This window comes from Pelmatolapia mariae, linkage group LG4, assembly GCF_036321145.2.
Source record: "Pelmatolapia mariae isolate MD_Pm_ZW linkage group LG4, Pm_UMD_F_2, whole genome shotgun sequence".
Lineage (NCBI taxonomy): Eukaryota > Metazoa > Chordata > Actinopteri > Cichliformes > Cichlidae > Pelmatolapia > Pelmatolapia mariae.
Genome location: NC_086230.1, coordinates 7,360,745 through 7,388,473, shown reverse-complemented (window position 1 = coordinate 7,388,473; position 27,729 = coordinate 7,360,745). Strand labels below are relative to the sequence as shown.

Sequence of the window (27,729 nt, the reverse complement as noted above, 5' to 3'; positions counted from 1 at the left end):
AGAGTAATTGATACCTTCCTGCACACTAAGGAGAACATATGTAAGCCTTTTGGCTGAACATGTCATTTCACACACAGTGGCAGTCACGTAGGCCAACACTGCTGGTCTCTAAAATGTCTCAGAACAGGTTTAGTTCTCCTTATGATTTGCTGTAGTGTGTGATTTTAGCTGACACGTAATGTACCGAGAGTAAACAATACCTCTCTCAAACACATCAATGATATTGCAAAGGTTACATCTTATTAGTTTGACACATTTTAAATAGTGGTACAAAAATATGTTGTTTTTTTTCAAGGTACAAGAAGGAGATACGTTTTTGTTACTCGCTATTTACACAGTATATATGTGTTTGCACATGTGTATATTCATCTGTAAATATCTCTCTTGGCACGATATTGTAATTATAAAACCAAATGCATGTAACAAATTCTAAGGAAGGATTTATTGTAGGACAGGCCATAAATCACACTGATGATTATTAGTTATGACTTAGTGGAAATATGCGTGGGATTAAATAAGCGTATCCTTTTTCCTACTTCGTTTTGAAAATGTTGTTATTATTATTATTACTTTTCCTTATGTTTCCTTTTGTTTGTTTGTGCTTTTTTTGTTGTTGTTGTTGTTGTGTAATTTTAACATGTTCAAAATAAAGCCACATTACATTTTTAGCATAGTTGCAAGAGCTAGAGACATCATTACATAACACATTCCTCAGTCAGAGAAGCAACACTTGTTTTTCCATAGCGCCAGAGCTACAAGTGTTACATATGATGCATTATATACCTGTAGACGTTTAAGGTGGAGCTGTTTTAACTGTTTTATTTGCTGATGGGCACAGCAAAGCGTCATATTCTATAAGATTTGTCAGTAGCGTCACTGTCCAATCAGGACCATGTACTAATAAGAGGCATTTCCCATGAGCTCAGAAAAAAAAAACCTTAAAACACCTCTACATATATTTCGAGATAAAGGAAAATGGATTCGGAAAAACTAAACTTGTTAATTTTGTCAGAGTATTCAAAATCAGTGGAGAAATTTGTAGTTTTTGGTACGCAGCAAAGGTAAGAAAACTGCAATCTGAAAAGTTATAAAACTGTTAAATAAATAATGACCTAAGTAAAGACACCAGTTCCCGTGTCATATTAAGATATAAGGAAGTAGACATAGAAAGTTCCATAAAATGAAAAAAATCAAATACAAGTTCCTCAAAGTTTGGAAAATGTATTTAATGCCAGCCCGATAGATAGCTTTGTGTTCACATGGCTTTTATTTCACTCAAGTCTTATAACTAAATTTCGTCCTACAATAAAAATGATTGTTAATAAAAGGCTTTCACAGTATAGAGACAACAATCACATAAGTTAGTGTTCTGTGAAAATGGAGGACACCACAGAGCTCAAGGTAAGGAAGGACGAGCTAAAGACAGATCCACAGTCACTACACACTTATCATTGTATTAAAAAGCACTGTAAGCTGTCCTGTGTTGACTATACTTCGCCAACACCTGCAATAACACATAAGCACTCGTCATCAGGTGGCTACACTTACTTTGTTTTCCACACTCTCATACTTAACAAAAATGACAGAGCAGTTCAGACAGCAGGTTTGCCATCTTTATTTTGTGCACTCTCGTGTAAGACGATGAGTCCGGGTTGTACTATCAGGTTCAGCTGAGCGTTGTGCGATGTCATCGCTGTGAGTCAGCATTCTGCAGCCGTCAGCACCCGTCTTCCTTTTTCTCTGTTCTGCTTTTTTTGTCACAGGGGCCGTGAGAGGGAGGACACCTCGTGATCACATCTCATTGCAAGTTTACCTCAGTGCTCTGCTGGATGGGACCGGTTTGGAAAAACTAACAAGGAACAGAAAGTGTGAAAGAAGGAACCAAAAGTGTACTTGAGTTACCGAAACTATGTTTTTGACCAATTTTCTGTGTGAACTAGTAGTAATTAACTAAAAGAATTGTATTTTATTCATACTTTCACAGACATGTTTGTTAGGTACATTTGTTCAACTCATTTAGGCATGTAGACATTGTGAAGATGGCTTGCTGATGTTCAAACTGGGGATCAGAAAATGTGATTTAAATGACTCTGAATGTGGCATGGCTGTTGGTGTCAGACTGGCTGGTCCGAGTATTCCTAAAGCCAACCAAGGTTTATAAAAAAAGAGATGATATACAGTGAGCTGCAGTTCTCTGGATTAAAATGCCATGTTGGTGTCAGAGGTCAGATGAGAAAAGTCAAACTGCTTGAAGCTGATAGTAGGGCAACAGTAACTCAAATAATCACTTGCAGGATAATATCTCAGAACACCCAACATGTCAACCCTTGAGCTACAGCAGCAGAAGACCACACCAGGTGTCACTCCTGTCAGCTAACAACAGGAAACTGAAGCTATAATTTTTTGATGTATGCATCCAGCAGGATAACAAACTATTTCACAAAGCTCAGGTCATCGCAAACTGGTTTCTTGAGCATGACAGTGAGTTCACTGTACTCAATATCAATCCAGTAGAGCACCTTTAGGATATGGAGGAATGGGAGACTAGCATCATGGATGTGCAGCTGACAAACCTATCATGTCACATGGGCCAAAATGTCTGAGGCTTGTTTCCTGCACCTTGTTCAATCTATGCCATGAAGAAGTAAAGATGTTCTGGAGACAAAAGGGGGTTGAGTGTATATCACCAACTCACAACGGTTGCCTCGAGGCACTTTTATAAAGGAAAAACACTACAATAAGAGAGAAAACTCTAACAATCAGACTATGGGTAAGCACTTGGATACAGTGGAAAGAAAGAACTCCCTTTTAACAGGAAGAGACCTCCAGTAGAACCAGGATCACAGTCACAGTGCCACAATCAAACATATGAGCCAGTATATCATATGATGTTTACAATGTGCAGTGGCGGGGTTGCTGTTTTCTTATAAAAAATAAATAATGCAGGGAAGTACATTTATATTTCTTTAACCTATGCTATGCATAAAATAATTTAAGAGACACTTATCAAATCACTAGTCCGGATTTATTCATTTAAGAAGTGTTAAATGATGCAATACGTGTAGCAGAGAAAAATAGCTTTCAAAGAATCCTAAATTGAAATCTACAGAAGAATTCTGCAATAGCACAGACAATTGTAGAAATATAACTTTCAAGAGAAAAACATTAAAAGCTATAAAAGCTAATGTATTTGTGAGTCATGGGAAAAAGAAACTGAAAAAATAAATATACATTTCCAGACAATCTTTTTCTTTAAATATTAGTTTTTAAACAGAAACACTTGACATTTGTTTGTTTATTGGTTTTATTTCACAATGTGAATTTGGAAACAAATGAAATGTCACTTGGAATGTTTTTGCACTACAGAGTCAGATTTGACCTTTCATGGCTACAAATTACAGTATTAATGTACAGCAAAAGACACATGACACAGGAAGTTTGTGTAGTTGGATCCATGTACTGGATAACTGTTGCTTTTTGGGGTTTTTTGCTGAGTCACTGACAGATCTGTAAGGCTGACACGGCTTCAAGTTGCAAAGTATGCATAGTTCCCCCCCAACTGAGATATTTCCCCCCCAACTGGACTCTTTTCAGTCCAGTTAAACTGGACTCCCTTTGGTGTGATTTGATTGCTCAGATGCGAACAGCATAATTAGCACCAAGATGCAGACCATAATTCTTTAGAAGCTCCAGGAGTGCAAACTTCAGCTAAATGCTTGATATTCTGACACCGGGGCAAATCACACAAACTGTAGCTGCTTGAGTAGTTCTGGCAGCTAGCTTGAGAATAAAGCAGTTTTACCAAACACTGACACTCTCTGGAGTTCAGTTTTTGTTTTTTTTTAATACCTGGCACTCCAGATGCAGTCCAAAAATTTAAATTTTGGGTAGACACTTTTCTTTGGAAAATATCATTATATTTTAAGTAGAAGGGCTCTGCACATTTGATTTGTAGTAAACCCTCTAAGTAAAAAAAAACATCATAGCTCCACAGAACATTTACAGGCATGAAGTGTGCAGGAGCCACCCGAGTGGTGTGCTACGAAGCTAGATTAAATCCTTAGTCAGCTATGTTGAGCTTAAAGTCAGAGTTTTCTGTGTCACAAAAGTTGCTCTCTTTCTACTAAATCACCATGGTAACCTATGCTGAAGACAACATGGTGCTTTGGTTTAGAATGATCCTGAAGTAAAACATTTTCTCTGGATCCTTTCTTTACAGCATGTTTTAAGTACAATACAGATTAACTGCATGATATGTGCCAATTGTTAAGCCAGACTTTATTAAACCGACTGAATGAAGGCCAGCTGTAAAGCTACAGAAGTTCAAACTGCAAAAAAATGAACAAATTTTTTTATACTTCATTCAAATCTGCTGCCTAATCTTATTCACGTAGCTGGATTTGCAGCTACTACAGGAGAAAGCTGATAACCAGCGTCGAGGTTCCTGTTATCTCCAACTGGGCTTTTAGGTTTTGTTTGTGTTCGCTGGCTTGACAAAGGCTAGCTGTGTTGAAACCGTAGTATACCCCTCTGATACCTGCTGCTTCCTATACATACATGTAAGGTTCTGTTGTGGTTAAACTGCACATCTAATGTGTGTTTTAGTTGCTGTTTCGAAACAGGTGCCACAAAGGGAGGGTTTTTTCGAGGACCACTCAGCATACATCACCAGATTGGAAGTATTTTTTTGGCTTTTCTCTAAGAAAAACTTTAGTACATAAGTGTTGCTGTATTGTTAAAAACAAAATAAAAAATATATATATTGTTCATGTTTATCTGTATTCACTCCTAATCACTGAGATCTACCTTGTGAGCGCCCCCTGCTGTGACCTTTTCTGAATTGCACCTAATTTCTGTCTGTCTTAATTTCTGAGCAGGAAGTGGAACGGCTCCCACAGAACACACTCAAGCTCATAACACACAACTTTATCTATTTAATATCCACTGACCCTGCAACACCGGCGCAATAATCTGAGCCAAAGTTCTCCTGAGGTTTGTCACAGTTCACGCGGATTATTCGTTAACGTGGAAAGAAATGTGAACATGACCTACTTTGAAATAACTTGTGATACCTGACCTCTTATTTTATCTGCATAATAAAGTATGGATGTGTACAAAACACCAATCAGACATGTGGGGGTTAATTAAAATACGCATAACAGAGGTAGAAAATCAGCAGCGTTATTATCATAATAGCATGTTATGACTAAAAAAAGAATCCAACATTACTAAAGAGCAGCTATTGTTAATAAACCTTCAATTTATCCTTCAGGTTTATTGATTGTTTTGACTAAACAAGCAAAATGTTGCAGTAGTTCTAATGGATGTTACTTTGGCTAGCATTGTGGGATTTTCTCTATTTTTATATTTATTTAAAAACCAAAATGACAAACTCAATAATGAATTGATTATTCTGACGGGTAGCTAATGCTATGCTCGATAATCTTCAGTAAACCAACATACATTTAAATGAAAATAGTAAAGATGCATGAAATGTTTTTACGGTCTCTACATTTACTGTCACATGGACGTACTTCTGTGTTAAAGTTAAAAAGGGAAAAAACTTTTCGTCTTAATCACAGTGAATATCTATCGCCACATTTTGCATTTTATTATCATTTTTAAACCATGTTGGCGACAAAAATCAGTTTATATATTAGCAACACTGTTAACATGTGACCTGCATTGAATCCCTCGTCTGTCTATTAAGTGCTTTATGTCACCCATTTCTAATATAATCTCAAAATTTAATTTAACATCTAATGTTTTTTTGCTTTAAAATCCCTCCTCCCATTCTGTCGCTGTCGGACCTGTGATGATTTCTGATTTTTCAGGTCACAGTCAAATGCTCCATGATGATATCAAAACTGTAACTCTTTTCCTTCTTCCTGCCGTTCTGTTTTAAGCTGTAGGAATCCATACACTCTTCCACTGCACAGCGCTTCTCCACATTTCTTCCAGGAATGACGGATGGCACTGAGTCCAGTCTAGCTCCCCATCTTTCCCTTCCTGGTCCTTACACAGGCGCAGGGTTTTTAGCGGACTAGTGCAGGTGTACTGGAGGTACTGGCAGCCCTGCAACAGGAAATCAGAAACAGTGAAGTGAGTGTAGGCGATTATATGAGATAGGCCTAATTTGGGAGAAAGAACTCAATCCTACACTCATTTTAATGTAAAATGAGTTAGCTAAAAGAGTTAGCCTCACCTCAGCACTGCCCCAGTACCAGATGGCCTTGATGACACTGTGATTAGCCAGAGCCACAGTCAGCTGGTCTCGACTTCCTGTAATAACGTTTACCAGACCTGCTGGCAAGTCCGAGGACTGGAGCACCTGAGAAAGAGGAGAAAGAAAAGGTGCAATAAAGATAACAACCAGTTTTTATGATTCACAGTGCTTTTTAATGCAGGTCAAGCTGACTGAACTCAACTGAGAAAACCAAAGACTTGCTTCAAGTCTACAGTCAAGTTTTCATCTTAAATTAAAACAGATCTGCACACAAGTTTACACTGACAGCCTCATGATCAACTGCAGGTTAAGCTGAGCTGACCAAGCACTTTTAATGCTGACCAACTTAGAAAAACTGGCTAGAAACAGGCCCGCAACATTAAGGTACAATTTAAGACTTTCAAACTCTCCATTAGGAAGCATTATCTAACCAATAGTCGACTCACCTACGTCTTTTTCTCTCTCACTCTGTCTTTTTCTTTTTCTTTTCTTTTTGCTTAGGCTGTACAAAAAACATTTAGGCACCATGTCTTACAATAGCAGGCCAACCAAACATGTTCTGGGGGAACCCAGAATAGAGATGCAACACTCAAAGGATCTGGAACTGTAGATAACTGAAACAATCATGACTATCCCTCTGGAGACATTTGAAAAAACACTATAAGCAGACTTTTCAAAAACCTTTTGAAATTTGCACATTATTTGCATTTGAGTAAACAGCTGTTATTTCCTTCAGACACTGAGTACATTTCCAAGGTTTTACCTTTGATTAAAAACGTCTTCAGAGCTTCTTTGCAACACGTAAAACAAAATACGTGCATACATGTTAGACGTGACCTGACAAGTTCAGCCACACAGAGCTATGCAGATTTAGGGATTACCCTCAAAGCCCTTTTAGCACTATGATGCATCCAGCTAGGTCCAGACATTTAACACTCATCCGGTGACGATTTATTTCAGTACAGTTCAATTCATTTCATGTGTTCAACGCATGAAGACTCCTTTATCCTTGGCTCAGATCCCTTATGCCTGCACACCCTATCCTCAAATTGTTATTAAGAGGCTAACACTTAGACAGATCACTATTTACCATCACACCAACAGCCACTTTAGAATCACATATTAGCTGAGCCACAAGCTCAGCTTCATGATTGTTAGTATGCTCGTTGTCGTGACCATTGATCAATGGCTACGAGGACTGTTCACAGAGTTGGGGAACGGCTGTAATCACAGCACAGAGTGACATACTGAGAGACAGTTGTTCTCTTTTCATGTAATTGGTCTCTTTGACTCTGTGCTCCCTGCCCAGGATGTGCACCTCCTGCGGGTGTAAACAGAGTGCAGAGTCCTGGCCTGACGCAATGTAAGCAATCTGCTGCAGTACACGAGAAACACCAGCAAACGTGGTGGTGGAAATAAAATGGAAAAAAAGCAAGCCTTTATTATTATTTTTGCTTAAAGGCGCTTCTTATCACATCTGACTGGCGTTTCTACACGTGCATGATTATGTCATGCTGACGACTGAATTTAAAGTTAATCGACGTGCTCACATAAGTGCCCGCACATGTTTAAAATGGCTGCAGGGTGGCGAGCCTTTCCTCTAGAATGACTCAGACAGCAGCTCTCCTTCTGACCCACAGAGTGTACTGACATTTCATACAAACCTGGGCAAGTTAAATGGTTGTGTAGACATTTCTATTCACTTGTACAATCACTAGTTTGACCCCTAAGTTAAGACGATATTCAGGTCAGCTGCCTCTGAATAACAAAAACCTATTACTTCAGTTCATGTTACTTTTGTTCCACCGACTTCTGCGTGTTTGACTTTGTGTTCCAACTGAAACATGCAACTTCTTTCTAAATGTTCCCTGCCACTTGCCACACAGCACATTTATACACTTACCTTAATGAATGCCAAGGCAGGCAGTGGATACTTTTGACTGGGGACCATAATAACAGCATTGCCTGTGGCAATAGTTGCCCCAAGCACGGTTACCATGGAGAGGAGGGGATTTTTGTCAGGTAGGACGACCCCCATGACTCCCAGGGCCTCAGGGATGGAGAGAGCGGAGCCAGAGTTTGGCATGGGCTGAAGGAGAGGGAAACAACGAGAGATCAGACGGCCTCAGCTAATACTTTTCTATTATGTTTCGGCATCTTTAGCAGCTTTGTGTAACATGAAAGGCCTCACCAGTGATCCTCCCTGGACTTTGTCACAGTAAGCGGCCCAAACGCTGAGCCTGGTAATGCTGAGCTCCACCTCCTTCTCAGCCTCATCCATTGACAGGCCGGTCTGGGTGTTGATTGCTGCAGCTATGTCCCGCCTCTTTGCCTCAAGGCCCTTGGCCAGAGAGTAGAGTGACTGGGCACGTGCAGACGGGCTCTTTTTCATCCAGCTACAAGAGACAAAGGCATTCAAAGAAATACACCAATAATAATATTTTTTTTAAAAACCTGATGCCGTTTGTTGGGATTTATGTGTTTGTCAGGTTATACTTCATTACTGTGGATAAAATCTATAAACTGTTAAAGACTGCCGATGAGTAATGGCCACATGTCCTGCTTCACAGTCAGCTTGTGTTTGTGAGATTTCAGTGGAATAAAACTCTGTAAGCAGTTTATGTCGAGTTCATGACTCTGCACTTTGTCTTTTTATCTGTTCCCATAGTCAAGTTGTACATTGACTGATGGTAAACACACACAGCCCAGCCCTACAGTAACCCGACTGATAAGAGCAGATTAAGAACAAAATGTTCTACAAAGAAGGCTCAGAGGACACCTTCTACATGTTGTGTATATGGAGTAAAAATGTAACAAACAATATTAAAGTGGATCTACTCTGCTCAGTTCACACTCCAGATTTCTACTCTGTGACTCTACTAGTCGAACAGCCTCGTCTGACTCAAAGTTAAAAATATTAACATTTCTTTAGTGGCTCTCTCTTAGATGCAGAATTTAATTTTAAATCCTTCTTCTCAAGGTCTTAAATAATAACATCTCAATGCATCTTAAAATCCTCATATTACCATAGTATAGCAACAAAGCACTTTGCTCTCAGACTGGCAGTTTCTCAATGTAGAATCAGCTTTCAGCCCTTCTCCTGTGGAACTAGGTCCAAGTTTGGGTCTGGGAGGCGAACTCCCTCTCCACTTTTAAGAAAAGACTTGAAAGAACCTGTGAAACCATCCAGAAATGCTAAGCCCTAAGCGTTTGGCTAACAGGGATGATTTGTACCTACACCATTACTTGATGGCTTTTCCAGTAATATAGTGACTACATATTGGAATATCTGTGCAGTTTCATAAACTCTCAACAACTCTGAGACCTCTGTTCTGATCTGTTGTGCGAGTACACAAACATCAGTTGTGTTTTTGGTTTTTTTGAATGACGTGTACGTGTTTGTGAACACGTACATGTAGTTTGCGCTCTCACCCTGGCTGGACTTTGATAGCAGCCTCCACAGCATTACGAACGTCCTTCCGGCTCCCGTCTGGGCAGTAGGCTAACACACCACCACTACCACCTGGTGACTGCACAGCCACACTGCAGCCAGACACTGATTTACATGCTTTACCAGCAACAAACTGCAGGTGGGACTGAGGGGCTCTAGAAAAAAGAAAGAAAATGTCTTTAATGATGTGATTAGTGCTGTGCAACACATTTTTCCTTCAACATTTACCAGAAAATAGAAATGTGGTATTTACACAGCTATAATGCTTCACAAACATACCTGGCAGGGTCCGACTCATCAGGAATGATAGGTGGGGATGCTTCTGTTCCAAACTGTGTGTAGTCCATGGAGACGGGAGAGGAGCGAGGAAGACGAGGGGAGGAAGAGGAGGGGCGTAGAAACTGGTACAGACCCTGACAGAATAAAGAGGGGATATAATTATCGAGTGAGTGATTTATGTGGGCGTGTTTAGTAGGGATGTTTTGCACTGCAGGAGCTGGTGTCTACGAAGATAGAGACCAAAAAGAACCCCATATTTAAAGACAGAGGTTATTAGTGCTGCTTGGGTATATGAGCCTAACAGAAAACACTAAACTAAGAACAGTGAGACGACACCCAGGTGAAACTGAATTCAAACATTAAACTACACCAGCATGTGCAAGCAGTGTTACTGATCCAGGCTCTGTCGCCCTGTCAAAACAACAAACTATCGAAACAAACCTCCTGTCCTCCATCGGTGCAGGTCCCGCTGTCTTTGTGACCGGAGACGGGCAGACAGGGGTCAGAGATGGAGTGGGAATTCACCCACACAGAGCCAACTGACAAACTGGGAGGACACGAAGAAGAAATATAAATTTTAAAAAAGGAAATAAATATGAATTTTAGTACTAAATGGACAGTGAAGAGATGTGAAGCCGACCATGAAAGTCAATGTATTCGCTTTACACCGAGCACAGGTGGCTGTGAAGAAATGACTGGATATGAAAGTAAAAAGAAAAGTTAACAAATAAACGAAGAGAAGGAGAAAGAGGAAACAAAAGAGTTCCAGACATACACAGTTAGCAGAACATTAACAGAAGGACAGAAAGAAGAGAATACAAATGTACCTCTTAGCTGTCTCCAGAGCGAGGGTGAGGTCTTCAGTCCAGATGGATGCTGCCTGACCGTGAGGACTGTGGTTCCCTGCACAGGGCAGAAAATGTTACTCTGGCGCCTTATTCAACACATGCCCAGGTCTCTGATAATGATGCAAATGGAAACCTTAAAAAAAAACCCTGAAACCTTATTCACGTTGGTGTCTTATATATGAGACGTTTTCACATTAAGGTGGTCTTCTTACCAAGAGTCACGGCTTCTGTGTTGCTTCTGAAGGTCATGAGGGGCAGCAGTGGTCCAGGACAGGGGTTAAGCACACATGGTGAGGAGGGGGCAACCCCACAGAGCACAGTGGAAGGATACTGGGCACCTGACGTGGGATCAGCACAGGACTGAACCAACTGAGAAGAGATTATTTAAAACTGCTAGTTATGAGCAGTAAACTCAGAGGAAAATGAAGTCAAAGTGGTACACACCATCAGCAAACTAATCTAAGGGAACCTTCAAGTTCGTTGAAACCATTTCCTGGCATTAACATTTTTAAACCCTGATGTCTCAAAGTCTTCTTACTAACCGTGGCTCCCAGCTGCTGAGCTTCCTGCACGGCAGCATCCACCCGTTCCCTGTCTGCCTCACTGGGCAGGGTCACACATTTCATCTTGGCCATTTGCAACCTGAGATGGGCAACAACACTGTCCACCACACTCTCCTGCACACACAACACCCAGAAGACCTGCGGGCAGAGGGGAGGAGAGTCCCATCAGACAGGCTCAGGGATGTGTCGCTGGAATAAGAGTTACCTCGTCACTCTATAAGCATACCTCTTTCTTCTTCCTGAAGGCGGCCTCCATCACCTCATCCACGGCACTGTTAATATCTGCCGACTCAAAGATGATGAACGGACAGGTGGAGCCTACGCACGGTGACACCGACACAGGAACTCCCATCCCTGCTGTGGCCTTACACAGCATCACCCCGTCCTCAAAGAGCAGGGAAACATTTTCTTAGAAACCGCACACACAGCTCAGATCTCAACCATTTGAAACTCCATTTCACTCACTCTCACAAAAACACACACAGAGTCGTGTTTTCATATCTTAGTGGGGACATCTAATTGACATAATGCTTTCCCTAACCCTAATCATCAAAAATCAATGCCTAATCCAAACCTTGCCTAAGCCTAACCATAACCTAACAGTAACCCTGATGCTAAAACCACATTAAGAGTCTCAAAAATGCCTTCAAACTCGAGGGGACAGGCATTTTGTCCCCATAAGGCAGGGGTAGGGAACTCCAGGCCTCGAGGGCCGGTGTCCTGCAGGTTTTAGATATCACACTGGGTCAACACACCTGAATCAAATGATTAGTTCATTACCAGGCCTCTGGAGAACTTCAAAACATGTTGAGGAGGTAATCTAGCCATTTAAATCAGCTGTGTTGGATCAAGGACACATCTAAAACCTGCAGGACACCGGCCCTCGAGTTCCCTACCCCTGCCATAAGGGCTGTTGGTCCCCACAAGTATAGTAACATTCCAATTTTTGGTCCCCACAAAGATATGTAAACATGGCACACAAACACACACACACACACACACACACCCACACACCTCCTTGTTGCCGCTGTAGTTGACGTAACTGATGCTGTGGTTCTGGGGTACTTTGACACCCAGTGTTATGTCACTTCCTGTTAGCACATTAAGAGCCCCAGCAGGAAGTCCTGCTCCTGTAAAAAGCTGAGCCAACAGTAGTACTGGAGGGGCCGTGCTCTGACCGGGGACAACCACCACAGAGTTGCCTAGAAGGAAGAAGTATTGATTTATACCTCACAGCTCCTCTTACACCACAAATAAAGATATAAAACCTAAATAATTAAGATAATAACGAATTACAAACACGTGAAAATTGGCTTCTCTCTCATGACTAATCTTAAGCTACATATCTTTAGCCTTTGGATGAATTTTCTGGTATTTAATAAACCATATAATTTATTAATCAACTAAAGTATGAATAGATGAATATAACCACAGGCTGCAGGGCTCTTTGGTGGTTGATGAGAGAAGTGCTTTGATGTTTTTTTCCCCATATCAAAGATCTGGATACATTTGATAGTAATTAAGATCTAACAACGGACCACAAAAACCAATTCCAAAAAAGTTGGGACGCTGCAGGAAAAGTAAATAAAAATCAAATGATTCTCTTATAAACTCATATTTCATCTCAACTGTTTAAACTGAGACATTTCAGTATTTCACTTTTAAAATCAGGTATTAAGCATATTTTGAAATGTTCAGAATATCTGAGTGTTCAGATTTGATGTTAGGAGTCAGATTAGGGTTCAGCTACAAACATCGGTGTGTGTGCTTTACCCATAGCCAGTGCTGGCAGGACTTTGAGTAGAAGAGAATAGAGAGAACAGTCTTTCGAGGTCACCACTGCCACCACACCTGGAAGATAAAAAAAATAAGCAAAATTACAAAACAACACAATATAAAGACTGAGAGCATTTTGTAAAGATAGCTGAATTCACTTACCCAGAGGTGTCCAGTCGGTGAGGAGTGTCTCTCTGAGCTGCGCCCAGCTGCTGTAGAACTGCAGCAGCCTGACCAGGGCAGCAGTAGAGCAGGAGGCCTCACAGAGCTCACATAACTCTGAGAGACACTGGCCGTGCTGCCCGAGGACACTCACCAACCTGTTAGAGGACAGACCACACGGAAATTCATCTTTATGTTAAACTGGTGGCTCAAAAACGAAGCATCGAGGTGTGTGAAGGTGTGTTTGTTGGACCTGAGGAGCACTTTGGCCCTTTGGTTGCAGCTCAGGCTGCTCCAGGACTTGAAACCATTAACAGCAGAGGAGGCACACTGGGAAATATCGGCTTCTTCAGCGCATGCTGTGCTGCATACAATACTTCCTGGAGAGCAGGCAGGCAAAACACTGTGACCATCATTATCGGTAGGATGTTTGTAAAAAGTCTGAAACACTGACTTGTTATGAAAAATTTTAACTTCTGTGTAACTGTGTACTTGGGCTGCTCTCACCTTTAGAATCAGCCAGGGAGCACCTCCGTCCGTCTGCTGAACAGACAAATTTACCGTCAATGAAGAGACCCAGACAACGGGAATGATGCTCCAGCCAGGCCTGATGAAGAAGAAAGGGAACAGGGGAAGGATCAGCTCCAGAGCAGAGAGACCAACACTCCACTCACACACAGATTCAATTTTCGTGTTTGCTTGAGAACCCTGAGCTGCCTGCTGAGCCAAAACTACACCCCACCACCACCACAGTGCATTTCATTCTGGCAGATGGGTACACGGTAATTAGATTTTGTTAAAAGGTTACTGCAGATTTATGAAAATCCTTGAATTAAAGCCAAAAAAATCTTGCTTCCCTTTTATCAAACCGTGCCTGTATGAGTACAGAGGAGGACGAGGATGCCGAACATCTCAGACAAGCTGTTATCTGGTGTCTTACAGGTAAAGAAGGGGAGGCCCTTCTAATGTTTTTGCAAATCTAAGCATTTGCATATAAGAGATGTGGATTATTTTGAAAATAAGAAAACTACAGTCTATCGCGCTCTAAAATTTTTAAATCCACAACATATTAACATTGTTATTAGAACACTCGTGAAATTATGGACTGCAGATGAACAGCACCCAAAACCAAACAAACTTTTTACTGGTTGAAGAGACCAATATACATGGCAGTGACTGATAAAGGCGGGTAGGCAAAGTGAAGAGTGTCAGCTATTTACAGACTGAAGACCAAAGTACAGAGCTCAACTCTCTGCAAAGCACCAATGGCATTTTTTAGCAGTATGTATTAACTCAGTCGTGGTACTGGTATTATGGTCTCTCATGCGCTACATGATGTGGGCTGTCAAATTAAAGCATGCTAGTGGTTTGAGTGCTTATCCAGTAATTTAATACTCTTTATAAACCTTCAATGTCCTGACAGAGCCACAAAAGCCTTTACACAGCTGTTTTAACAGAGCTGTTTGCAGATTGCGTGTAGCAATCATAGACTGTACACAGAAGATGGTAGTAGCCAGCTAAGGTCAATCCCTGATTTTACTTAGTTTTAGCAGGCCTGACATCATGAACGAGGGGTAAACCTTTATTGAGAGACCCCATGTCTACATTTGGTATTTGGCAGAAGTTCCTGTTAAACTCTTTTCAAGTTCACGTAAAAAGAGGAAACCCCAAAAATGTTTTTCACGGACTATGGTGGGATACGGACATATGAAAAAAGAAAAAAAATCTACATGAACAGTAATCCCTCGACACATTATAATGTAATTATGTGTCTAGTTATGTCACATGTTTGTCTTGTGAGGTACACTGGGCAAACAGTTAATCAACTTCACGAGTCCAATAACCTATATAGGTATCCACTAACTCCGCAGCACAGCATGCGAGTAAGTGAGTAAGTTTAGTTTTAAAGCAGTCTCCTATTAGGAATCTGAACGTAATCTGTACCTGTGCAGTAGCAGTGCTAGAAGTTGCTGCTGGCCCGTACTCCATGCTTTGGAAAATCTCGTACACTGTCTTGGTGCTGCTAACAGCCATAATAAGAAGAAACCACTGTGGGAGCAAATCTCGCCGTCGCTGTGCCTGGTCGTTCTTGGATGGAGTTAGGAAGAATATGAAGAGAGAAAGCTGGCAGAAGGGGAACTCGAACGTCACTCCGACTCTGAAAGAAACGTGCTAGCTTCCCCGAGCTGCCAGTCTATGGGCTCGCGCTGCAGAAACGAGTAGATCGATACGTAAGAGCGAGAGGATTCACTCCTCCCGACTTCCGCTATTGTGTGCGCTAAGTTCACCAGAACGCAGATAGACTGTACTAGGATGTATGGACACTGAGAAAAGGCAAATAACTTTTTTAACTTCGTAAAGCACAATCAATCCAGTTTTTAGTTTTAGTTTTTTTTAACTCATACAAATGATTGTAATAAAACGTGTGACATAATTTCAAAATAAAACCTAATTTCCGGTGTTTGTGCCAAAAAATGATCGTCTGCCAAAAACTGAGTTTTGGTATTTGCCAAAAACTGATATATAACTTGTTGGTCTATAATATGTGAAACATATTTCAAATGTATCCGCCATGACTGATATCAAGTCATCTTGAGCCACAAACAACATTATTGTAACAAGGCAGAAGCTGCAATCAGTTTTTGGCAGTGACTTTTATATATCCTTTATTTATCCAGTTAAGAAAATCTCGTTGGCATTAAAAATGTTTTTTAAGGTTAATCTGCCCAAGAGGACAGCAAATATTGCAAAAAATATCACAATAGTTCTGTAAACATATTTTAAGTGGACAAAAAGGACCGGATTGGTTACAATATCAAAGAGTTATAAAGATACTTGAAAAACATGTAATTTTTAAAGTTTAGATTTAACCCCTTTGTAAACCCTGTTCACCGAAGTCTATTTACCAACATACGTAAAGTCATTACACATTTAAAACACACACACACACACGGAAACATTCGGTCACCTGTCCAGTCTGTCATATACCTAAATAAAACAAATAATTGATTTTTAAAACAAAAAGTGATTTTGAATGATAAAAAATGAAAATAAATGACAATAAATGGGGGGCATTTCGCTTTAAATATGACTCACCACATCTTAGGACATTATGGTGTTAAATTTTAAACTTAAATCACTTTTTTTAAGTACATGTGTAATTGTGTTGTCTGCTGTTTTGAAGACTTCTTCCAGTTAGAAGATTTATAGCCACAATACAAATTTGGTTTAAACACGCAACGTGTTTTGGTGCGTTTAGTGGTCCACATCTATAAGAACGTTATTAGTTTTGACTAGCGCAGCCATTACTTTAAACGGCTAATTGTTTTACATTTATTTATTTATTGCTTTTATTATGACTACTCATTACTTTTTACGATGCTGTGCAGTTTAAAGCAATCCCAAATACCCAATTGAGCGCATTCAAATACGGCTGCAAAAATCTTAATGCACCATAGTAGCGTGATTTGACGGTGTATGTTTCTCCCCGGAGTCATTTTGTCACTGTACCGCCCAAAAAGAGCGAGTTTGCGCTGTCCTCACTAGGAAGTGCGGAGAATTTTATGCGCTTTTTTTCAGCTGGGTTGGCTCATGTCAGCTGGTGGTTATTTTTTCGTTGTTACAGTTTCAAAAGGCTGCCATAAATTGCCACAGCACGGGATAATAATCCGCCAGAGGCGTTACGGCAGATCTTTGAAAAATGCCCCGGAGAAAGGTGAGGCAGACTCAACCGTTAATGCAGATAAACAACAACATAACGTCATAGCTAATGTTAGCCGACGTAGAGGTAAAAGAAAACAAACTGTGTGGGAAACAAACTTAAGGGGGCTGCAAGCTAAAACACGTTCCTACAAGACAAAGTGAACAGCTTGTAGTATTCGTAGAATATCCGTGCTTATAGAATCGCATAAGTGAGCTGTCGATCTGCGGTTGCTATATGGCTAAGCTAGCTCAGGCTCATATTGCTGAGTTGCAAGAATATGTTGTTGTTTTTGAACCGTCGCTTCTTTCTAGTACCCAAAGAAGAGTTTTAAACATGCTGGTAACTTTGTTCAGATTTGTAACGGCTGCTTAGTACAGTGGGAATCCCGAGCACACTTTAACGTAGGTAACAGCAGCAGCTTTAGCTTACTGATGAAAAAGCAATAGGCAGTTCTTGGGGTGCGAGGAGGAACGGGCGCCCGCACCAAAACAACAGCTGTGATTGGACGGACGCCTGACAAGCGTCGCGTTCATTGGTTCGCATTTTCTAACGCCCGCCTCCTTTTTAATTTAATTGGTCGTATGTAAATTGTGCGCGCAGCCTCTTGTTATGAAGTTGTCAAACATAGTTTGCGGTAATAGCCCGTGCTGTACTGATGTTGTTTCTGATCTTTGGGTTTCTTTTTGGCTGTGTGAATTTTAAAAAGTGATTCAACTTACATTTTTATAAATTTACATTATTATTAAAAGACAATTAGTTAGCCTAATAACATGTTTTTACTATTATTTTATTGACGTTACGCTAACGTTCATAAAGCAGGATAACCACATTGGCCTGGATCTACCTCTCCCGTTTCATTTTTATCAAAGTCTGTAACCGTTCATTTGTTTTCATAAATAGTTAGCAAAACAATGAGAAAAGAATGGGAAGTGAATGTAATAAAGTAGTCACTGTTTCTACATTTCATTTAATATAAGTAAGGACAGATTAGTAACTAAATAAATACTGTGACGATAATAATGGTTGTAATGAAATAAACAGAGAAATGTGCGCATTGTTTGATCCTATTTTCATACTATTTCATACTTGTGTTTGTTTTGGTTTGTTTGTTTTGTTTTTTAGGCTAGACCGAGATGACAGGGATCAGTTTGTGCAGTGATTGACAGCCCTCACTGCTTAATTAGTCTAGTGTGAATTGTCAGAATAAAACAACATTCCATTCATTATGCTTATTAGCTAACCTGGAAGCGTGCTGATTTGAACAAATTAAACTGAATCGTTAGGTGCTGGCCTTCTAAACAAACCCAGTTGTTATTGGTTGTGCTTGGTACAATAGATTAGCTGTCCGGACCTCCCATGGTGATACTGGTATTAGGCTTATCTGGAGTATTTACAAGTCCTTGGTGGGAAGAGGGGGTGAAGTGCTGGAGGAGATTTGAAGGGGGTGACGCTCCTCCCCCCAGAATGGGATCTTTGTTGGATTATCCTCTGGTAAAGAGAAAAAAAAAGTAACTTTGTCACATGCGGTTGTGTTGGTCGTCCATAGTTGTTGCTTCTAACAGATTGCTTCTAACTTCTAACTGCTGCTTTCCCAGAGGACCGCTGGCAGCAGCTCGGACGGGACGGAGGACTCGGACTTCTCCGCTGATGTAGAGCATGCTGAAGCTGCTGAGATTGTGCACAGACGCAGCAGCACACGCCTGACTCGCGCGTCTCTGCGACTCAGCCAAAGTTCACAAGGTAAACATTCACATTTGGACAGAAATACTAATTAGAAGAGAGATCACTTGAGTCACTGTTAACAAATTTTGAGCCAAAGGTTTGCACGAAAAAAAAATGACCAAATTAAAAATTGCATGAAATGAAAAAAAACATACCTTGTTGACATAAAGGTGTACATCTATCCTTTTCACATTGTTTAGGTTACTGTGTAGCTTTTGGGTGTTCTGGAAGCATAAGAATCCAAGCATGTCTACATGCTGTGTATTTTCGTCTCTATAAGTAATATAAATTAAAGATGCATTCATTCAGAGGCCAGCATGAGACTTTAAACCCTCCTCAGTACACTGGTTTAGGCATAGCTATTGTATATGGGCAGCCATAGAGGATGAATGGCTTTAGACAGACTGATCTCCGTCCTCTCTCTCTCACACACACACACACGCACACACACACACACACAATCACGCACACTCCCACCCCCGGGTGACCTCGTTTTGCTCTGGCTATCAGAGGAGATTTAAAACAGAGACTGACACTGTTTCCTCTGCTTTTTGTCAAGGAGAGTTGGCTACTCTTTCCTTGTCTCCCCCCCCCTCCACACACACACACACACATACACACACACACACACACACACACACACAGAAACAGCAAAGAGGCTATTTATCTGCAAAAACAAAGTGGATTGAAAGGGTCATTGCTTCTGTTTTGTGATGGGCTTAGTCTCTTCATAGCCTCTGAGGCCGTTTGCATCTTTTCTTTTCTTTTAACTTTTTCGTTTAGATTCAGTTACTGACAAACTACTTACGGTACACAGTTTACGAAATCAGGCATTTCAGTCAACTTTCTTCTTGGAAGAGGAGCAGAGTCCACTCAGGGCTCCAACAGCAGCAGATTTCATATGCTGATAATTTTTTCATGGTTTGGCAGAACCTTTCACTTTAATGCTTGAAAAGTAAATTATAAAGTAACTGGTGATTACTCTTCTGTTGATTAATGAGTTGGTTGAGTAATCCCCTGAAAGGCCTCAAGTTATTTTACTGCAGTAAATAAAACACTTTATTTTGACTGACTTCTCCACTCTTCCCCTCTCTTCTGTAGATAACTGCACCTCTCCTGTAACTGTGGGTTCTGATGAAGCTCTGGACTCAGCTGTAGAGTCAGCGCCGACAGCTGTTGCAGCATCAGTCTTCTCCTCTGGGCGCAGGGTCACACGCAGCCAGCAGGGGGCGGCAAACACCACAGCCAAAAAATACCCACTACGGCAGAGCAGGTCGTCCGGCTCTGACACAGAGGCTCACGGTAAGATTGGTACAGTACTAGAAATCAGAACTGTCTAATGCTCTAAACATGCTCTAAACATTTTTTCTTATTAAAAGTTGAGCTTGGTCATTGCCCTCGTGCCAGTTAGAGGATGAATTTGCAGTAAGAGATTGGGAATATTCTCATGAATGAGGAAAAAAACGGGAAGGAGGGGTTCAGGGAGAGAAAGAAACAGGACAGGCGGAGAACGAGAGTGTTAGAAAAGCAAGAGGGCAAAAGAAAAGAAGGAAGAACATGAATGTGCAGCGGAGTCCATTTGACATCGTGATGCCATTCAGCTGATGTCACGAGGCTTGTCTGTGATCACAGTGTGTTCCTGCTTATAATACAACTAATATCTTTCAGTAGATATCCTGGGCTTGTGTTTTGTCACTGAGACGAATGAATTACTTCATAGACACCAGGAACTGTTATCTAACTTCAGCGGATGCAGGAGATGATCATCTGCAGGTTCAGGTTACTTTATTGTACCTGTAGAAAGATTTGGTTTTCAGAAGGTTATTAGGCTGTTCATTTTAGCTTCATATATCAATTGTTATATATTGCACATTCAAACGTGGTGGTGGAGCAGAAAATGTTCTTAAAAATGGATGATTTAGTGACCCAGGTCTTAAAAATGAAAAAATATGGATATATTTAACTCGGTTTTTTTTCTGTGTTATAATCAGAGCACCATCTAGAAACTCCAGTATGTTGTTCTAACTGGACGATCTACTGGTACAATTTGTTATATTTGCTCAATCCAACATGAAAGTTGAATGAAATCATTTTTGTGACAGGGAGTTTTATGTTAAAAAGTATCCTACATGCTTTATCTTACAGTATTGTGTAACTGAGCTACATAGAAAACTGAACTATACAGAAATCATCACAAATTGTTTTTTGCAACTTGAAGTTTTTATTAATATTTGCTCAAATATGGGACTTTGCAGGAGGGCTGGATATTTTTTGTATCTGTTTGAAATGACAAATTCTGATTCACTGTGATCAAGTGAAGCATAAAAAAATTAAAAGCTATTTGATATATAAGCTTAAATTTTGATTATATAATGCTATGATTGTAAATTATAACACATAATTTCCTTAGGGATTAATAAAGTATGCTGAAATTAGGGCTGGGAGATATGGCTTAAAATCCATATCGCCGTATAATTTGAAGCATGTGCGGTAACGATATATATCGTGATATATTCGTTTCTTCTGTATATTGTATTTTCCGGCGCACTTAAAAGCCTTTAATTTTCTCCAAAAATCGACGGTGCGCCTTATGTATCAATTCTGGTTGTGCTTGCTGACCTTGAACCAATTTTATGTGGTACACGGCACTCAAAAATCTGTCAAAAATGTTTTAGTACGACTTTGGTAAGCTACGAAGCCGCACCGCTTGATGGATTGTCTGAGCATTACAGCTACCGTAGCCTCGCGGAGTAATCTGGGTCCTAAACTCCGACTGCTTCAGGTCCCAAAGTCAATCGAACACATCGTCATAACTGAGAGTTAAAAACTGTCTAAATTCTTTCATCTTTAATAAAATGATCAGCGTTGCTGCTTTACCAGGTGTAACAATTAAATTTAACATCCAGGCATCCATGAAAACAGAATTTATTCAATTTAACAGAGTTAGAAGTTAGCAGGAAGTTAGCTCGCTAGTTTCCACCTAAACATGATATAGCATGTTCTGACTGAGAGATTTCTGAAAAAATTAAAACAGCTCTGCTATGACTTCCATCATAAATGAAGACAGAAAACTAAACACCAGTGGCTTTTTTAGGGTTGCTGAAGTTGGACTAGCGACACAGCTATGTTAGCATAACATAAACACAGTGAAGCTGGAGGATGAATAGGGATGGGTATTGATAAGATTTTCACGATTCCGATTCCATTTTCGATTCTGTTTAACGATTCGATTCTTTATCGATTCTCTTATCGATTCTTATTTTTAAAAAAGGAGAACACTAAGGTCGATTAGCTTAGAACTTTGTTTTATATCTTCTCTTTGAACAAGATAGAAATTTAGGAGTAACATGGCCTTACAAACCTAACAGAGAGATCTTAAGAGATCCACAGCCTATGGCTCTTCAATGGGGTGTCACAGGGTCCCCCGGAAAAAAATTGTAAATGTAAAATAATAAAATAAATATTCTTCTGTAGCAATAACACAAGAATATCCAGTAATGTCCCTGTTTACAATTAAACACATTCACTTACCAAAAATTGGGGGCATCTGCTGTGGCAAATGGGTGCAAACCTTTTACCACAAACTTAGTCACTGCTCGGTGACATTCGTCTATCCTGGCCTGAAAGGAGACGCTACCGGTAGACTGCAGCGACAACTGCCAGCATCTGAGCCAGCCAGACACGGTCTGTCTCTCTCATCATGGTCACCTAAATGCAGCGCACAGTAATGGCAGGTTTTGTAATAAGGCAGATCGCGCTAACATAATATGCACTGTTAGTTGATTATTTACCTGCCGCATTAACGGGAGAGGACGTGCAAACGTTATCGCTGCTGCTGGGTTGAGATTCACGAGTCCGGAGCGGAATTAAAAACACGACATTCATTTAAGGTCATCGCACGTTTTGTGAGCAAATGCTTTTGCATATTCATATTGTTTCCTCCCTTAAATGAAATATTTACTTTGCAAGTATTGCAAGTTGCCCTGTTGTCATCCGTTCTCGTAAAGTATAACCAAACTTTTGAGCGTTTGAGCCGCTTAGGCACCGTGTTTTCTGCCAGGTAAATGACGCTCCGCAACGTGGTGACGTCATTCGGGGCGACTGGAATCAATAAGGGAATCGTTTGCAAAAATGGCAAACAATTCCAAGGAATTGAAACAGTAGGAATCGGTTCTCAACAAGTTTCGATACCCATCCCTAAGGATGAATGCTAACTTTTTTCTACTCGCTAAAAGTAAACGTAAGGGTCTGATGGTTGGGGACAAATGCAATCACATGGCAGGATGCTGTAAATGGACCAAACTAAAGTCAGGAGAACAACTGAGATCATCCATCCATAATACGGGGTTAGTTATTAATATACAGTCAGGTCCATAAATATTGGGACATCGACACAATTCTAACATTTTTGGCTCTATACACAACCACAATGGATTCCAAATGAAACGAACAAGACATGCTTTAACTGCAGACTGTCAGCTTTTATTTGAGGGTATTTACATCCAAATCAGGTGAACAGTATAGGAATTATGACAGTTTGTATATGTGCCTCCCACTTCTTAAGGGACCAAAAGTAATGGGACAATTGGCTTCTCAGCTGTTCCATGGCCAGGAGTGTGTTATTCCCTCATTACCCCAATTACAATGAACAAATAGAAGGTCCAGAGTTCATTTCAAGTGTGCTGTTTGCTTTTTGAACCTGTTGCTGTCAACTGCCAGGATGAGATCCAAAGAGCTGTCACTACCAGTGAAGCAAGCCATCATTAGGCTGAAAAAAACAAAACAAACCCATCAGAGAGATTGCAAAAACATCAGGCGTGGCCAAAACAACTGTTTAGAACATTCCCAAAAAGAAGGAACGCACTGGTGAGCTCAGCAACACCAAAAAACTAGGAAGACCACGGGACACAACTGTGGTGGATGACCAAAGAATCCTTTCCCTGGTGAAGAAAACACCCTTCACAACAGTTGGCCAGATCAAGAACACTCTCTAGGAGGCAGGTGTATGTGCGTCAGAGTCAACAATCAAGAGAAGACTCCACCAGTGTGAATACAGAGGGTTCACCACAAGATGTAAACCTTTGGTGAGCCCCAAAAACAGGCAGGCCAGATTAGAGTTTGCCAAACGACATCTGAAAAAGCCGTCGCAGTTCTGGAACAACATCCTATGGACAGATGAGACCAACATCAACTTGTACCAGAGTGATGGGAAGAGAAGAGTATGGAGAAGGAAATGAACTGCTCATGATCCTAAGCATACCACCTCATCAGTGAAGCATTGTGGTGGAAGTGTCATGGCGTGGGCATGTATGGCTGCCAGTGGAACTTGTTCTCTTGTATTTATTGATGATGTGACTGCTGACAAAAGCAGCACAATGAATTCTGAAGTGTTTCGTGCAATATTATCTGCTCATATTCAGACAAATGCTTCAAAACTCATTGGACGGCGCTTCACAGTGCAGGTGGACAACAACCCAAAGCATACTGCAAAAGCAACCAAAGAGTTTTTGAAGGGAAAGAAGTGGACTGTTTTGCAATGGCCAAGTCAATCACCTGACCTGAATCCGATTGAGCATGTATTTCACTTGCTGAAGACAAAACTGAAGGGAAAATGCCCCAAGAACAAGCAGGAACTGAAGACTGTTGCAGTAGAGGCCTGGCAGAGCATCACCAGGGATGAAACCCGGCGTCTGGTGATGTCTATGTGTTCCAGACTTCAGGCTGTGATTGACTGTAAAGGATTTGCAACCAAGTATTAAAAAATGAATGTTTGATTTATGGTTCTTATTCTGTCCCATTACTTTTGGTCCCTCAAGAAGTGGGAGGCACATTTGCAAACTGTTGTAATTCCTACACCGTTCACCTGATTTGGATGTAAATACCCTCAAATAAAAGCTGACACTCTGCAGTTAAAGCATGTCTTGTTCGTTTCATTTGGAATCCATTGTGGTGGTGTATAGAGCCAAAAATGTTAGAATTGTGTCGATGTCCCAATATTTATGGACCTGACTGTACATGGGAACAGAGCAGCTGCGAGAGAATTCAACATTAATGAATCTAGTGCTGGGCGATATGACGATATATATCGTGTGGACGATAGAAAAGTGTCTATCGTGTCATTTGTCTTCTATCGTTTCTAACCCGAATTTTACAAATTATTACATAAAATATATCATTAACCCTTTTCGGAGCAGGCACACTCCGTTTTCCCTAACTATTTTTAAATCCCTGTAGAACTGTAACCACGTAAGGTAGCGCAATAATGTTTTGGTTTTTTTTTTGCATATGAAACCGTAGGAGTTGTACTTACATCTTATTCCATTAGCTTGTCCTCGGTCACGGTTTCCTTCCACATATAGCTTTGCAAAAATTGCATAAAAAGCACTTCCAGCAACAAAAACATAATATTCCAGACTTGCAGCAACAAAAACATAATATTCCAGAAACAGGCTTTGCCGATCCGATCAGCTGTTCATAACACTTCCTAAGTTGGAATATAAGTCAGCGCGAACTATCGCATGTCCGCCATTACCTGTCCGAAACCGGAAGTGACGTCATTTTCGCGGAAAATGTAGTTTTTTAAGCTTCAAAGTCTATGGTGTTGGTGTTGGTGTTTTTAAAAGTCATGTTTGACTTTATGCTTTTCTGTATCGTTTCTGGGATGCTTAGAAGTCAAATTACACTGTTGGAAATACTTTATTTTGATGCACATGCTGTGTTTTTGCAAATTTGCATTTATTTATTTTCATTTTTCCTGTAGCAGGGCTCGCAAAATTTCAAAATCCCTGGTAGCCCTTCGGGCAGGGACTCTTCAGATTTTGGTAGCCCAAAATAAATTTAAGTAGCCCGAATAAAAAAGGGAGCAATTTTTTTTATGTTTTGTTTCCTGTTTTGTTTCCGTTACAATATCATACTTTAATGTATAATATTGTAACGGAAACAAAACATTAATCAAAAAATTGTTGAAACACAAATTACAATATTGTATACAAATTACAATCATCAACTCAAATACTTGGTTGTAATTGAACAGAAATTTCTATGTACTTGTAAGACCTGTACAACAGGAATCAGTCTGTGTCAGATCCTGAATTTGAAATTTCCACTGAAATCACAGGTAAGAGGCAAGTGGAACCAAGATCTAGGACATTTGCTTTTTGAAGTTTGCAAAGACTGCTAAATTTTGCCAGTGGTAGTTCACTCTTTCCAACATAGTAGGCTGTTCTAAACAGATTTTTCAGGTTGATTTTTAGTATGTTATTTGCAGACTGAGCAATAATCCATTTCTTGCATTTCTCATGGGTTCTAATGGGGACCTTTCTTAAAATTACTGGTCCCAGTAACAAAGGCACTTGTCGACTCAGAAATCGAGGGAAACCAACAACACACCCGGCAGAACATTATGTTATTTACACGGGTGCACATAAGTGGTCCGCATGTGCGCATTCGCTGTCAAAATAAAAGACGCGCACCAGATAAGAAGTTGCAACGCGCGTTTGCGTCCATATAAAAGGCACTGTTTTTGTCCGCTAGAGTGGGATTTTCATGGCACATTCTGCACCAAATCTCTGAGCATTCATCATTTGTTTAAAGCCAGCTCACCTCCTGCAACCACTTTTCCTAGAATATGCGCTTCTTTTGTGGTTCGGACTCCATCTGACATTTCTTTGGAGGTGGAGGAACACCAAAGTAATTGCTTAAAGGAGCTTCTTCGACATCTTTAAGAGTTCTAAACAAATGTCTGTCCTCCTCCAGAAAATCTTATGGACGCAAACGCGCGTTGCAACTTCTTATCTTGTGCGCGTATTTTATTTTGACAGCGAATGCGCACCTGCGGACCTCTTATGTGCACCCCTGGTTATTTAGCTTGTCATATTCCAGCCACAGAAATTCTTTTGTCCATGAAACCATAAAGCTGCACTTTCTTTTTGCCTTATAGTCTGATTTGTCATAACGTTTTGTGGTAAGGTTTTCTTTGGCTGTCACTTCTTCACCCTGACCGGTCTTATTTGGCTCAGCAGAACTAAAATATATATCCTGCTGCCTTTTACACACGCACTCACATAACGCTCAGCGATTCTCTGCGCGATCAACCTCTCACATGTTTAAGCTTGCTGCGGGAGATTTCACTTGTCATGTTTGATAAGATGATGTCAGAGGAATTGGTGCGCAAATTATCGTCACTCACCAATCAGTACTGTCGCTCTCTATACACAGTTCGCGCGATTGCAAAGTGAAAGCAAAAAACAAGCGCAAATTCAAACGCGATTTCAATATGTCACATATAGGGCTGCTCGATTATGGCAAAAATGATAATCACGATTATTTTCACTGAAATTGAGATCTCGATTATTTGATGATATTTATTTAACAATAACAATGTATTGAATAATGGCTTTAAAGATTGTCAAAAAATAGTATAAAATAGTGTGCAAATACTGATAACAGTGCAAATGTTTGCAATAAAAATAAAATGTAAACTATCTATGTTTAGTGAACTTTGCAGTGTTGCTCTGTGGTGCAGCTATGACACCAAAGTTTACACACTATGTCTACTTGATCCACGTCTGACTCCGCGAACCCATAATGTTTCCACACCACTGAAGGGTTTTTTACCTCTCTTTTCAGCCAACGGCAGTCACTCTCCTCTCCAAATAACTTCTGCTTAGCTTTCCGAGCTTCCCTCTGTTAGCTTCTCTTAATTGTTGTGCCTTGTGTTCGAAATGCAGAGAGGTGCGCTCGATTTGCCACACGGAGCAGCGCGAGAGTAAAGCACGAGGGAGGTGCTAATAATCGGCTCAGTCATTTTTAATGATCGTTGAAAGCCCAGATCGTAATTATGTGTGCCTATGCCAAGAGGCACACATATTACTATTCGTCGGATTTATTATTATTATGTGTGCCTATGCCAAGAGGCACACATATTACTATTCGTCAGATTTATTATTGTGTGGATGCCTCATGGCATCCACACTATTGTTTTCCTGTTTCTCTTTATT

General features: G+C 40.5%; 2 protein-coding genes across 4 annotated transcripts in view; one reads left to right on the top strand and one right to left on the bottom strand.

Annotated features, from left to right (window-relative positions):
• Positions 1-2,501: 2,501 nt before the first annotated feature.
• aldh16a1 (aldehyde dehydrogenase 16 family, member A1) lies at positions 2,502-15,498 on the bottom strand. Its single transcript, XM_063471248.1, has 17 exons — positions 15,250-15,498; positions 13,813-13,912; positions 13,559-13,685; positions 13,306-13,463; positions 13,141-13,218; positions 12,382-12,569; positions 11,594-11,752; positions 11,347-11,505; positions 11,017-11,173; positions 10,784-10,859; positions 10,398-10,503; positions 9,957-10,090; positions 9,659-9,832; positions 8,418-8,622; positions 8,130-8,315; positions 6,206-6,331; positions 2,502-6,075 (listed from the first exon to the last, which is right to left on the bottom strand). Exons 1-17 carry the CDS (start codon positions 15,337-15,339, stop codon positions 5,902-5,904), a joined length of 2,397 nt encoding a protein of 798 aa, XP_063327318.1. The 5' UTR covers positions 15,340-15,498; the 3' UTR covers positions 2,502-5,901.
• Positions 15,499-16,825: 1,327 nt separating this feature from the next.
• Positions 16,826-27,729, top strand: part of LOC134625891 (histone acetyltransferase KAT7-like) — a 44,869-nt gene continuing 33,965 nt past the window's right edge. For all 3 annotated transcript variants that reach the window (XM_063471246.1, XM_063471247.1, XM_063471245.1), the window contains exons 1-3: positions 16,826-17,020; positions 18,604-18,748; positions 19,832-20,032. In XM_063471246.1, coding sequence (XP_063327316.1) covers positions 17,006-17,020; positions 18,604-18,748; positions 19,832-20,032 — 361 coding nt within the window. In that variant the 5' untranslated portion in view covers positions 16,826-17,005. The remainder of the gene's footprint in view (positions 17,021-18,603; positions 18,749-19,831; positions 20,033-27,729) is intronic.